Below are 14424 nucleotides of genomic sequence, written 5' to 3' on the forward strand. Positions count from 1 at the left end.
GCCGAAGTGTAAACAAGATATCTTATTTGCCGAACAATAACAACACTAAGGTTATCATTTTTCCATTTACCAATCAATGATCTATGGTACTGGAAATGCCGTTTCAGTTTTATTTTTGATTTCAAAAGCAAATTGGCGGGGCGTGCAAATAGCTTGACTATGTGTCTGTAGTGTAGACCGGACTATGGAAACTATCGAATATCATAAATGTTGAAGTCACAAAATCCACCGGCATTACAGGCACACCAACCACACTCCAATTGGAACACAAGCGAGGCCTGGGTTAAGAATGGTCAGCCAGATGTATCCCACCTGAACTGTTCGAGCCGAGTCCAAACTCCCGCCCACCTGGTTTCAAAGAAAAACGCCCAATCTGGTGCATGCTTAACCACCTGAGAACGATGTTGGTCACTGTAACCAACTGCGGAAGAGATGGGGCTGGACGGAAAACGAAAGCTGTGAATGCGGATGCCCAGAGCAAACTGTACGCCACATTGTCATGGAATGCCCACTAACGAGATTCGCAGGCCAAGTGGAAGATCTCAAAAATGTAACAAAAGAAGCTATCGATTATTTCACAAACTGTAAATTTAAATTATAACCAAGCAGTGTAAACGAATGCCATACGATAAATAAATAAATAAATTTCGGAAATAATATGTATATTAAAATTAAAATAACAAACGCGTTATTCAATGATGAAATTTGTTTTATTGATGTCCAATCGATTCGGGTATGCCGTGTTTTATTATTGTATTTAGTCCGGTCGTAAACAAACACATTCGATGCACATATTCACAATTTTTCGAAACTAATCTGTGGGTTTTGAATAATTTTTTTTTACCACGGCAACACGACGCAGATTGACGCGGCATTTGTGACTTGACATTTGTCACTTCTCGGCCGGCAAGATAGATTCGCGCGATAGATCAACCTATAACAAAATCCTTCATTTAAAAATATAATATAGGATAAGTTACTGCCATCTACAGGAGCAATGAGAAACTAATCGAAGCGAGGCCATCTATTGGCCGACGCCCGCAAACATTTTGTTAAGTGCTTGAGTTGCTTATCTATAACAAATTTATTACTTTAACAACACATAAGTTTAAGGACATTCGCTATAAGATGTCGCTAGTTTCCATACAAAAAAAAATTATTTGTCTTAAAGTATCGCAGTATCAGGGCTCTGGATCGCCCTACCTCAACGGAATGGTGGTGTGATCGACAGCGTCACTAGACTGGTGGAGCCAACCGAATCAATTGAATAGTTATTTAAAATTGTTATAAAAAACAAATTTAGTTAACTATTATACATCTGAGGTACTATTATTTGATCTAAGATCTTTTTTGAATCCTGAATGAACTCCCCTCCACGGTGTTTTCCGAGTGCTATGACATGTCCTTCTTCAAACGAGGCTTGTGGAGAGTATTAAGTGGTAGGCAGCGGCTTGGCTCTGCCCCTGGCATTGCTGACGTGCATGAGCGACGGTGACCACTTACCATCAGGTGGGCCGTGTGCTCGTCTGCCCACAATAGCAATAATTTTTTTTTAAACATATGCGCGATTTGATCAGATACGTCATTTTCCTTCAATCTTGTATTCCAGAATCACTTCTAGTATTAACACGTTAACTCTTTGTATTAAAATATTTTATGCTGCGAACATTTCGTTGGCTTTCCATTCATTTGTTTGTTTAGCATAGTATCTCAGTTTCCCTAGAAACTTGAAAGCTCACAAGGTCGTTCTTCTTCATGATACGGAGTGCTAAAGCTTTTGTAGTTCAATTAAATTAATGTACAAGCAAAAGTGGGAAAAAATATGTAGGTGATTATGGTCGATTTTGGATCACTGAGTGAGGACTAGTTATTTAAAATCACTAAACTAAGTATACGGAATTAATGACATTTTAATGACCCCTTGTCATCTTAAATGTTTGCAGTTCGTCCCAACTCCACGAGATGGCGCTTGATTCTGTTTGAGTCGCAAATATTCATTCCACGTCCACCAGAAAATCCATTAGCGCCCTTGAAGCTGGAACCATAGATAATACACATTAATTAGCTATAGATAAGAAACTCAAGCACTCAACAAAAATATTTACGGGCGTCGGCCACTAGATGGCTTCGCTTCGATTAGTTTCTTATTGCTCCTGCAGATGGCAGTAATAGATTACCTATCTTATATTTTATTTTTAATGAAGGATTTTGTAAATTTTCAGAAACAATTTGTCTATAATAAAAAAAACACGCGTGGCACTCGGGGACTGCTGCGGTAGAGCTATTGCATAGCATTTTTTATCAGCTTAAACAATTATAAGTAGACAATAATAGTTTAATATTAAAACAATAGTAAAATAAGACCACGCTATATTTATAGACATTAACAAAAGCAAAACATTAACTGTCCCCTTCACACTCATAAGCTAGATCGCGCGAGAGAGAGATGAGCAAACCTTTCATGATGCGCATGCAGTGCGACGTCACGCCGCGCGCTTATTCACAAACACTACACAAGCGCAACGTGTGAATGTGTTGAACGCGAGCTACATAGTAGGCCTAGTGGGGGTGTTAGGTTTTATTTTCGGTACGGAATTTCTTGATTCGGTCTCCGCGCTCAAAGCCTGCGATAAAAGCTATGCAATAGTTAATAAAGACTTGTATGATTTTTATTTTCTGTGTTTAGTTCTACGAATAAATAATAAGGTTTAGTTATACAATAATTAAATGTCTTAAACAACATATAAGTTTAGAGGCATCCGCCACAAGATGTCGCTAGTTTCCATACAATTATTTTATTTTTTTTATTGCTTATTTGGGTGGACGATCTCACAGCTCACCTGGTGTCAAGTGGTTACTGGAGCCCATAGACATACACAACGTAAATGCACCACCCACCTTGAGATATAAGTTCTAAGGTCTCAAGTATAGTTACAACGGCTGCCCCACCCTTTAAACCGAAACGCATTACTGGTTCACGGCAGAAATAGGCAGGGTGGTGGTACCCACCCGCGCGGACTCACAAGAGGTCCTACCACCAGTAAAAAAAAGTATCGTAAAGTATCGCAGTTTCAGGGCCCTGACTCTACTACGGCCTCGAGAAGTGACTTAGGTATTTTCTCCGGAGATCAGAAGCACCGCTGCCTCATCTAGATTGCCATTAAGCTCAGAAAAATATCTTTTACAGCTTTTACAGAACATAGTGCCCCTTTTAGATTAGGGCTTGAGAGACGGAAAGACCCTTGGTGCCCTACCAAGGGTCAATCTTTGTCTGCAGATGCCGAGCCCTAGCTAAGCGGATTTCATGATGTCATATCTAATCGTTGCAGTCGTCGTGGCCCTAAGAATAAGACGTCCAGTGAACTCATACCAATGCGGCTGTATCCGTGTTCGAATCCCACAGGAAGGTACCGAATTTTCTAATGAAACGCGCACATGAATGGCTTCCACGGTGTAGAAATAACATAGTGTAATAAAAATCAACTGGTGGTAGGTCATCTTGTGACCCCCATAGGTAAGTACCACTACCCTGCCTATTTCTGCCATGAAGCAGTAATGCGTTTCGGTTTGAAGGATGGGGCAGCCGTTGTACTATAGAATTGAGACTTATATAGAAAATCTTAGGCTAGCGTTAACGGCTGAGGAGCGCGAAAGGGAATGGGATCCCTCTTCGGCTCCTCAGCGCAGAAGGCGGGGTGGACGGCGCGTGCGAGAGGCCGCCGCTCAGCCCTCGTAGGGACTATCGAGTGCCGGGTGCGGGGGCTCCCGGCACTCGACTGTTGGTCCGGTGGTGAAGCGGTGCAAGGTGGCTCCTGTGCGCCGCTCACGGTGTGTCGCCCGAGACGAGGTTCTACGGGATTTTCCCGGGGATGAAATCCCGTCTTAACATTGGTACGGGTACCGCCTAAGGCGAGACTTTCGGCGCGCATCGCGGTACCGTAAGTTTCGTGTAGTCGGTGTGGTGGAGCTCGATGGGGTTTAGTCGGTAGTCGTTCTGCGGGGCAAGTGCTTCGCGCGCCTTTTTCAAGGCGTAGTCTCCTGTGAGAAATTGGGGGAGGTGAAGGACCTCGGCCCTTCTCTTCTCCCCTTCTTCCTCTCAGGAGGCGCCGGAGTCCGACATAACCCGGTTCGTTACCCCCCTCGACCGGGTATCCGTAAATGGATTCCCCAGCGTTAAAAAAAAAAAAAAAAAAAAAAAAAAAAAAAAAAAAAAAAAAAAAAAAAAAGGCTAGCGTTAACGGCGTTCTACAGACCTATGTAAGATTGTTTTAAAACTACTACTACAAACTACTACTTTTAACTAGCTGACCCCGCAGACTTCGTAGTGCCTCAATCGATAAACAAAAGACCTAAACTTTTGCATAAAATAAACTTAAATGAAACAAAAGGAATCCGTCCGACGGGGGACACATCAAAAGAAAAACAAAATTGTTATTTTTATTTAATTCCGAGCATTTTCATATTTGTCTACCTTTTAAACCATCTCTGGACTTCCGCAAATAATTCAAGACCAAAATTAGCCAAATCGGTCCAGTCGAACTCGAGTTTTAGCAAGACTAACAAACAGCAATTTACTTTTATATATATATGTACTTATCACAGCGATTCGGTTCTCTTTATCACCCCACTCCATTTTAATAACGCAAAATATTGTACAATGTATTGGCGCCAAAATGAGAAAGCTCAATGAGCAATCATATAAAAATGACAGATTCCAAATTCAAATGTAATATTTTGTTTATTTTTAAATGTAACAGTATTTATGGCCAGACTAAGTAGATTAATTCATAGACATGCAACACATTTTCTTATCGCTTTCAGCTGACATTCCTAAAAGCCACAGAAATCGACATACATCACGTTGTATCCTAATGGTTGAAGGAAACCATATCACGTTCACCAACCTATCTATACAGTACAAATAAAATAACTCACTCCACTTGTGACGTAAGCGACTTCGAATTACCGAAGCATTCCGTGTGTGAAATAAGAAACATGAAGACAGATGCTTATTGGCTCATTTGATTATTTTAAGTGGATATTAGGTTGATCATCGAACGAAGCGATTGACGTGCGACTGTCATATGTCGTATTCGATAACGATCATAGACCTAATAACGATCTAGTAGCTGACGGTATTTACACACCCATAGACACAGCACACTCATAGAAAGAGGTAGACCTAAGAAAAATGGATGGATTGCGTGAAAGACGATATGTGTAAAAGGGAAGTGAGCAAAATGGTATATGATAGAGGAGTATGAAAGGAGAAAACATGTTGCGCCGACCTGAGGTGATTGGGAGAAGGGCAGGAGAATGATGATGATGAGATACAGCTCACTGAGTTTCTCGCCGGATCTTCTCAGTGGATCGCGATTCCGATCCGGTGGTAGATTCTGCGACGCACTTCTCTTGTTAGGGCTAGTTTTAGCAAATTTTTCTCTCAAATTTTCTCTTTCAACATATGTAGGAACGTCCTAAAAGGAGTTAATACTTAGGGCCGCTATAGTTTTACCTTCACGTCCTTACAGATCCATCCGATCCACTAACTCAGATATTAGATGCCTGCAGCTCTTAATAGGAGCTGTCATAGGAGCCACAGTTATCCTTACTTGTCAAAGAGTTCGAGGTGAAAACTTGTACGTACCCTCTGAGGCTCTCGGTGGGTCTTTGGCTTTGGATTCCGACCTGGTGGCAATTCATTCGCGAAGCAGCTGCCCTAGAGGGAATAGGTCTGACAAAAATACCACATAATATTATGTATGACGTAATTCACATTCGCATTTACTGGTGGTAGGGCTTCTTGTGAGTCCGCACGGTTTGTCGTGAAGTAGTAATGCGTTTCGGCTTGAAGAATGAGGTGAGGCCGCCCTTGTAACCATATTGAGACCTTAGAACTTATATCTCAAGGCGGGTGGCACATTTATATTATAGATGTCTATGGGCTCCGGTGATTCAACACCAAGTGGGTCGTGAGCTCGTCCTTTCATATAAGCAACAAAAAATGGAAATATATTCCTATGAATTTTGATGCCATTGATTGATGCAAAGAAAATGTCAGAAGTGTCATCCTAAAAATCTAAAAATAGACAATAGATTGTAAATTTTCGAAAACATTCCAATTCACTCATCGTGAAACATTCCACTGAAGTGTTTGAATACCAAAGATTTTATTTGAAGATACTTCGAATCGTAATTTAACAGAATATTGAAAATTTATTGGTGGAAGGACGTCTTGTGAGTCCGCACGGGTAGGTACCATCACCCTGCATATTTCTGCATATGATATGCATATGAAGCAGTAATGTGTTTCGGTTTGAAGGGAGGGCATATCTTAAGGTGGGTGACGGCATTTACTTTGTACGTGTCTAAGGGCTCCGATAACCACTTAATACAAAGTGGGCTATGAGCTCGTTCACCCATTTAAGCAATAAAAAAAAATTGGCATTAATAATTGATTTTAAAATAATCGGATTTCGTTCACATTTGAACCCGATCAACTATTTAAAGCCTAAAATAGTTTTATTAGTTAAAAACATGTTTAGTTATTACATTCGGACCCTGTTTCACAGTGTTTAATTATTGAAAAATGAAAATTTTGTTTAACATACAATTTTTTTATTTTATTAATATATGAGTGGACGAGCTCACAGCCCACCTGGTGTTAAGTGGTTACTGGAGCCCATAGACATTTACGACGTAAATGCGCCACCCACCTTGAGATATAAGTTCTAAGGTCGCAAGTATAGTTACTTAAATTACTAGGGAAGCCCACAATTATTGAAATTACAAAATTTGACAGCTAAACTAAAGAGATCTGGGTCAATCCGAGCTCTCAAAAGTTCGAGTTTGAGGGAACAGAGAGAAATAGTATTAAATAAATCCACTTCGCAGACATATCTGTATCGATCATCGGATTACCACGCTTACAGACATAGCCCGCTTAATTTTTCGCCGGATCTTCTCAGCGGGTCGCGATTCCGATCCGGTGGTAGATTCAACGAAGCACGGCTCTTGTTAAGGCTAGTGTTAGCAAATCATCCCAGGCTGAGCCTTGTGAGCTTACCTACTCAACCGAATCTGGAATAGCCTCTTGAGGCTACCAGCGATTTTTATCCTTATCCCTTTTATCATCGCACCTCTCATCATCGGAGCAGAGCTCATCCATATTATCTGGAACCGCTGCGTTCATCGACAGTGCGTTTTCAGAGGTTTTTTTTGCCACTTACCATCCGGCTATGGAATGAGCTCCCCTCCACGGTGTTTCCCGAGCGCTACGATATGTCCTTCTTCAAAAGAGGCTTGTGAAGAGTATTAAGTGGTAGGCAGCGGCTTGGCTGTGCCCCTGGCATTACTGAAGTCCATGGACGACGGTAACCACTCACCATCAGGTGGGCCGTATGCTCGTCTGCCTACAAGGGCAATAACAAAAAAAAAAAGATTGTAGCTCACAGCCCACCTGGTGTTAAGTGGTTAATGGAGCCCATAGACATCTACATCGTAAATGCGGCACCCACCTAGAGATAAGTTCTAAGATCTCAGTATAGTTACAACGGGAACCCTGCCCATCAGACCGAAACGCATTACTGCTTCACGGCAGAAATAGGCAGGGCGGTGGTACCGGAGTCTGAGCGGGTAAGACTCACAAGAGGTCCTACCACCAGTAGTATGTGTTGTTTTTTGAAAGGAATCTCCATTGAACTTGTATAATCTATGCTTTTATTATAATAATATTACAAAATAGGAAAATATGTTTGTATTTCCCCTCCCCTTGTTTATCCCCTAATTCACGTCCAAACGAATCAAAGAATTGTTATTTATCTATATATTAATACGTGAAGCAAAAACTTTGTATCCCTTTTTACGAAAATTGCGCGGACGGAGGAGTATGAAATTTTCCACACTTATAGAGAATATAGAGAAGAAGTGCACAATGCTAATTTTTTTTTTTTTAAATAATGCATAAAAGATACATTAAATCAATAAAGAAAACATTACAGACACTACATACCATGTATTTGACGCATACACGCATGCATACTATTTATTGTCAAACTTTTGTTCTTGACGTCTGTTGTCAAATTGAGAATAGAAAATGTTTTGTCTTTGTTAATATTTTTTATAGTGTAGTCTTAGCGAAATTTGTGATTATAGAAGTATAAAATACAATCATAATAGTGTACAAACTTACAATTTCAATTAATTATAGTCGAATTTCGACTACTGCGGGACCTCTAGCTTAATTTATAGTGACAGTTTGAAGTCAGCAGAGTGACATAGGCTACCGTTAATTCCAGAAAAAATCGCATTCCCACATGAAACTGTTTTATTGTATATACGAAAAGAAATACGCGACTATTTAGAATAAATACATTTTCCATTGACCTCGCGGGTGAAGCTGCGGTTAACAGCTATAGTACGTTATAAAATTTGCATCAGAAAGACTACAGATTGAATTTGTTTCGGTAGTTCGTCTTGGGTTTGAGGCTCTTCGAGAAAGCGCTATCAAACCTTACTTTGAGATTCATTAAAATAAATAAGACGCAACTTTAAATAATTTTGAATTTTTTTTGAATTTTTTGAATTTTGACTTTACTGAAGCACAATCATTTACCGTATCGGCTGTTATTAGTGTCTGCTATATTAAATAAAATCTTTCTTTTTTTTTATTGCTTGGATGGGTGGACGAGCTCACAGCCCACCTGGTGTTAAGTGGTTTCTGGAGCCCATAGACATCCACAACGTAAATGCGCCACCCATCTTGAGATATAAGTTCTAAGGTCTCAAGTAAGTTACAACGGCTGCCCCACCCTTCAAACCGAAACGCATTACTGCTTCACGGCAGAAATAGGTAGGGTGGTGGTACCCACCCGCGCGGACTCACAAGAGGTCCTACCACCAGTAATTATGCAAATTATAATTTTTGCGGGTTTGATTTTTATTACACGATGTTATTCCTTCACCGTGGAAATCAATCGTGAACATTTGTTGAGTAGGTACCTGCGTATTTCATTAGAAAAATTGGTACCCGCCTGAAATTCGAACACCGGGTGCATCGCTCAACACAAATGCACCGGAAGTCTTATCCCTTAGGCCACGACCACTTCAAAGACTTTTTTTCAGAAACCATAATATGTGTGCCGTATCATTGTCTATATCTATACTAATATTATAAAGAGGAAAGATTTGTTTGTTTGTTTGTTTCGAATAGGCTCCGAAACTACTGGACCGATTTTAAACAATTCTTTTTCCATTAGATGCCGACATTGTCCCTGATGAACATAGGCTACTTTTTTTATTTATTTTTTTTGGTTTCATGTGTGTTTTAATGTTTCCGAAGCGAAGCGAGGGCGGGTCCCTAGTAATATTATAAAATGAAAATTTTAATATCGTCGATTAATGGCATGTGGAATATATCCTGTATTTTACTGTCATTTTACTTTATCTGTGCTCATAAAATTAACTGTTTATCGTTAATCGAAATCGGCAAGTTTAATTATTTATTAGGTTTCCATATTTGAATGTAATTGTAATTTTTATCAGAGCCATCTACAAGTTTATCGCGGAACTACTATTCAATTTCAATCAAAATAGTTTCATACCAACTGAGCTTTTGTCCTTCTTACACAGATGGCGCTTTCGTCAAAAATAAGAAAATCGATAAATTTAAAATCTCATACCTACCGAGCGAGTGACACGTAAAGTAGGATCCGGAATTGTGTTTTTTTTATTTGACCTCACACATTTTAAAACATGACTCTCTAAGAAGCTTCTAGAATCGCTCTCCCGCTCTTCACACGAGAATGCGTTCTTTGAAACAATCTTTCCCACCCTCCAGTAAAAATAAAAACATTATTTGAAAGATCTATTTATTTCAAGAGCTTTCATAGTAAATAACAATATGCACTAAATTATATTATACATGACTCAAAGATTGCATAACCAGTATCGCTAATTATAATTCCGCCCTGTATAAATACCCACACATACCTAAAATAACAATCAAATTCACATTAGAGCCTAAGCCATGATATTACCGGCGTGATATCCAAGACTTGGACTACTCAAATTGAACCCGGTTAATCTTCACAAAGCTGTTATAACGTGACTAGGTTATTTTTAATACTAGTGCATTTTTATTGGGTATGAGCGATGTCACAGACGGACCGGACACTCATTCCGACCATTGTATCACCCATACGTGGTTGACAACAAAATCCTCCCCGTATAACCTACAATTAGTTGACACGTTCTCGTCCCAATCGATTTAATAACACAGAAACGAATTTAATAATAATCGTAATTTTATTCAGTTTTTTTGCTCTAAAGTACAATAAACATGAAATCACTTATAGTTGTAGATGCATTTTAAACACCAAGAAAAAGGAACTTAGTCTACAGAAGCCCGTTCTACATAACATTAATAAAGAATCTATTACTAGTAACTAGAAACTTAGGAGAGATCCAGCCGAAAAAAAGCCTAACAACTACGCCTCATGAAGCCACTGCGTGCGTCTACTGCTAATGCCCAATATGAGGGTCTATCGCTGAAGAGGACCTTGAAGATTACGTTACCAACCTCAAAAAAGGGGGGAAGGGAGTTAGCTATATTATCGAAGAACATAACAAGCTCTACGACATAAAAAGTTTCGCAACATCTTTTTTTGAAGTGAAAACTTCTTTAGAATCGTTGTGATTTCAAACCGGATGCAACGGAAAAAACGACAGGTAAGAGACACAAATACAAAAATGTGTAGGATGAAGCCAGCAAAGAATGAGACAGAAATATACATACTATTTAATACAGCGCCATCTGTGAGATTTTTTAATACTAACGTGTGTATGAAAGCTCTTGTAGTGAATTTTAATTTAGGATTATACGTGAAATTAAAATATCAATTCACAGAGGGCGCTACCTTACAATTATTTACTAATGACAAAATTTTACATACACTTAAGACGTTTAGGATAATTGTATTTTAATTTTGGAAGGTTTCACTTCTACCACGTGTGAATTGCACACATTTTGTATATTTTTTTATTCCTTTTTTTTTATTCCATTAGAACTTATCAAACTTACCCTTAAAACTTATATATGTATATCGATGACCCTACTTTGACTAATTGTAAATTCTAAAACTAATTTTAAGTTTACAATTTTTGTTGTTTTGTTTGACGTTGTGATGTGTGACGTTATTTTCGGTAAGCAAAATCAGGTGGGCCGTGAATACACTTACACATTTAAGGCAATAATTAACGTGATTGACGTAATTCTAGCTATTAGTGGCGAGGTTAAGTGGCTTTAATCAACAAATAGGTCAGATCTAGTCGTTAATTCGGCCCACGAAAACTGAAGAGATGATATTTTAAGATAATGATAAAAATTAAGTAGCATATTTTACCTATACTGAGACCTTAGAACTTCTATATCAAGGTGGGTGGTGCATTTACGTTGTAGATGTCTATGGGCTCCAGTGACCACTTAACACCAGGTGAGCTGTGAGTTTGTCCACCCATTTAAGCAATAAAAAATATATTCATGAAACTGCTATAGTATTTGCCAGATAGATAATGATTAGGGGATAAAATAAATGATATAGCTACTAAGTAAGAACAGATCATTACAATTTTTCAATTTTTCTGTTTGCTTATTATTTATAGATGATTTTTAAGTAATATTTTTATTTCAACAAAACTTCAATAACAAGACGAATGTTCCAAATAAAATAAATCCAAAACCTTAATGTCGCTAGGTTAATGTTTGATAGCCTTAAGTCATATGTCCGTTTTTATTGTTATGTACGAATGTCGTGCTGGTATGTCCTGGCTTGAAGGATGCCATTATGGACGAGTCCTTCTTCGTGGTGACACGGGACATGGACGTGAAATCCTGCCGTCCCGAACTGGTAGAGCAGCAGAACGCTCTGCGGAATTCGCGACGAAATTTATCTGAAAAGGAATGTAGTAAAAAGGTTATTGTTTATTTTTTCTTTTGTTCCATATTTACATATGAACCTGTTGTGTAGCTGTAAGAAATTAATGGAACCTTAATTGAGTCTCAGTATTATCGTGAAATATCATAGCTATATTGAATTCGATGTGCTGACCACACCTAGTGGGATAAGGTGGAGACAAGAAAGAAGATCATAGCTATGTAATAATAATAATTTTTATATAGTGCCTTTAAAAAATAGTGTTTTTGATATCCTTTTTTTTTAAATATTGTATGAATATTAATATTTTAAATAAATGTAGTAGAATACTAATAATAATAAAATCATTTATTGCCTTTCACATAGATCCAGATTAATACATTTAGATAAATAAATAAAAGAAAAATAAAAAGGCAAAAGGAGTTGGCTCAGCTAACAGCGGATCTCCAAAGACTTGGCTCTGCCCATTGGCATTGCTGACGTACATGGGCGACGGTAACTCACCATCGGGAGAGCCGTATGCTCATCTGCCAACAAGGGTAATATAAAAAAACACGTGTGGCACTCGGGGACTGCCGCGGTGAAGCTATTGCATAGCATTTATTATCAACTTATGCAATTATAATTAGACAATAATAATTTAATATTAAAACAATAATAAAATAAAACCTAGCTATATTTATAAACATTAACAAAAGCAAAATATTTATTGTCACCTTCACACTCATAAGCTAGACCGCGCGATAGAGAGATGGGCAGACTTCATAATGCGCATGCAGTGCGACCTCACGCCTCGCGATCACAAACACCACACAAGCGCAACGTGTGAATGTGTTGAACGCGAGCTACATGGTAGGCGGAGTGGGGGTGTTAGGTTTTATTTTCGTAACGGAATTTCCTGATTCGGTCGCCGCGCTCAAAGCCCGCGATAAAAGCTATGCTAATAGCTTAAAAAACTTACATATGAATCCGTCGTGAGGTTTCAAATTGGTTTGGGGTTTCATCCTATAAATTCCGTTGTAAATTCGAATCTACACTGGCCGAATTGAACGGTGGCTTACAAGCTAAACTCACCACTCATGAGATTGTAGATCAATGGATTTATGGCGGAATTCGCGTAGCACATGACGTGCGAGACAAGCGCCCAAATGGTTATGAATTCCGTTTGTCCCATATCGATTGTGTAGCTGTAAGAATATTTATGATTAAATTATTACTACTAACATAATACCTTTTTTTTTTTTTTCGGGTAGAGGGCCGAACCTCCTACGAGGTTCCCGCGCCTAGTTAACGTTACGACATATGATTGATGTGGTTACATTGAACTGTCGTTAAGCATATCTATTTATTAATAAATTTTTTTTTTCTTAGTTTGTTGGACGATCTCATACCACCACCCACCACCCACCCACCTGGTGCTAAGTGGTCACTGGAGCCCATAGACATCTACAACGCAAATGCGCCACCCACCCTGAAATATAGTTTCTAAGGTCTCAAGTATAGCTACAACGGCTGCCCCACCCTTCAAACCGAAACGCATTACTGCTTCACGGTAGAAATAGGCACCACCACCTACCCGCACGAGATTACTTATAAATATACTCTTTATTTATTGTCAATTGTCAAACTTATGTTTAAAGTCTGTGGTCAAATTGAGAATAGATGAATAATGCGAGTAATAGTTTTGGCGAAATCTGTGATTATATTATAGAAGTATAGTAAGTGTTAGACAATAGAACCATAATAATATTTAAACATAAAATTTTAATTAATTAAAGTCGAATTTCGACTAGGTACTGCGGGACCACTAATATAAATACGCAAATAATTATCAATGCCACAAACAAAACGATTAATCTTTATTTAACTACTATTATTTATTTTTTATTACAAACTAGTGACCCGCCCACGCTTCGCTTCGGAAACATCAAATTTTATTAGTGATAGCTGAGTCCCGCGATGTTAACCGCGGTTATTGTCGTACCGCGGGTGACGCCGCGGGGCGAAGCTGGTCTAAAAAAAGTAGCCTAAGTTACTTCTTATATCATCAGCTACCTATCAGTGAGAGTCCCGTCAAAATCGGTCCAGCCAATTTTATTTATATAATAATAATAATAATAACACTTTATTTAACACCATATGTACAGAGTGAGCAAATAAAACAAATAATAGTCGGTGACATAAATTGGCGGCCTTATCGCTGAAAGCGATCTCTTCCAGGCAACCTTGCAGGGAGAGGAATAAGTGGACTGGACGGTGCTATAGCATAATAATCTTACATAAAAATATATACATAAATACACATGTGAAAAATAAATACAATATAAGATACACTTACATACGATTAAAAACAAATAAATACTAAAAATATGCAATTAAATACAAAATAAGTAGCAACTTGTACAGTTATATTGTAAGAGCCATATTATTGTGCAAAGTAGTGCGATTTTAATCTGAATTTGAAAATGAAATTATATGTATAGATGTAAAT

At 38.4% G+C, this 14424-nt stretch overlaps 1 protein-coding gene across 1 annotated transcript in view; it reads right to left on the reverse strand.

Annotated features, from left to right (window-relative positions):
* Nucleotides 1-11057: 11057 nt before the first annotated feature.
* The window catches only part of NGR-A16 (neuropeptide receptor A16), a 71416-nt gene continuing 68049 nt past the window's right edge, over nt 11058-14424 (reverse strand). Inside the window, 2 exon segments of the mRNA NM_001134242.1 lie at nt 11058-11949; nt 13008-13120. Of these exon segments, the coding sequence (NP_001127714.1) occupies nt 11771-11949; nt 13008-13120 (292 nt within the window). The 3' untranslated portion in view covers nt 11058-11770.

Source organism: Bombyx mori, chromosome 20 (assembly GCF_030269925.1).
Source record: "Bombyx mori chromosome 20, ASM3026992v2".
Lineage (NCBI taxonomy): Eukaryota > Metazoa > Arthropoda > Insecta > Lepidoptera > Bombycidae > Bombyx > Bombyx mori.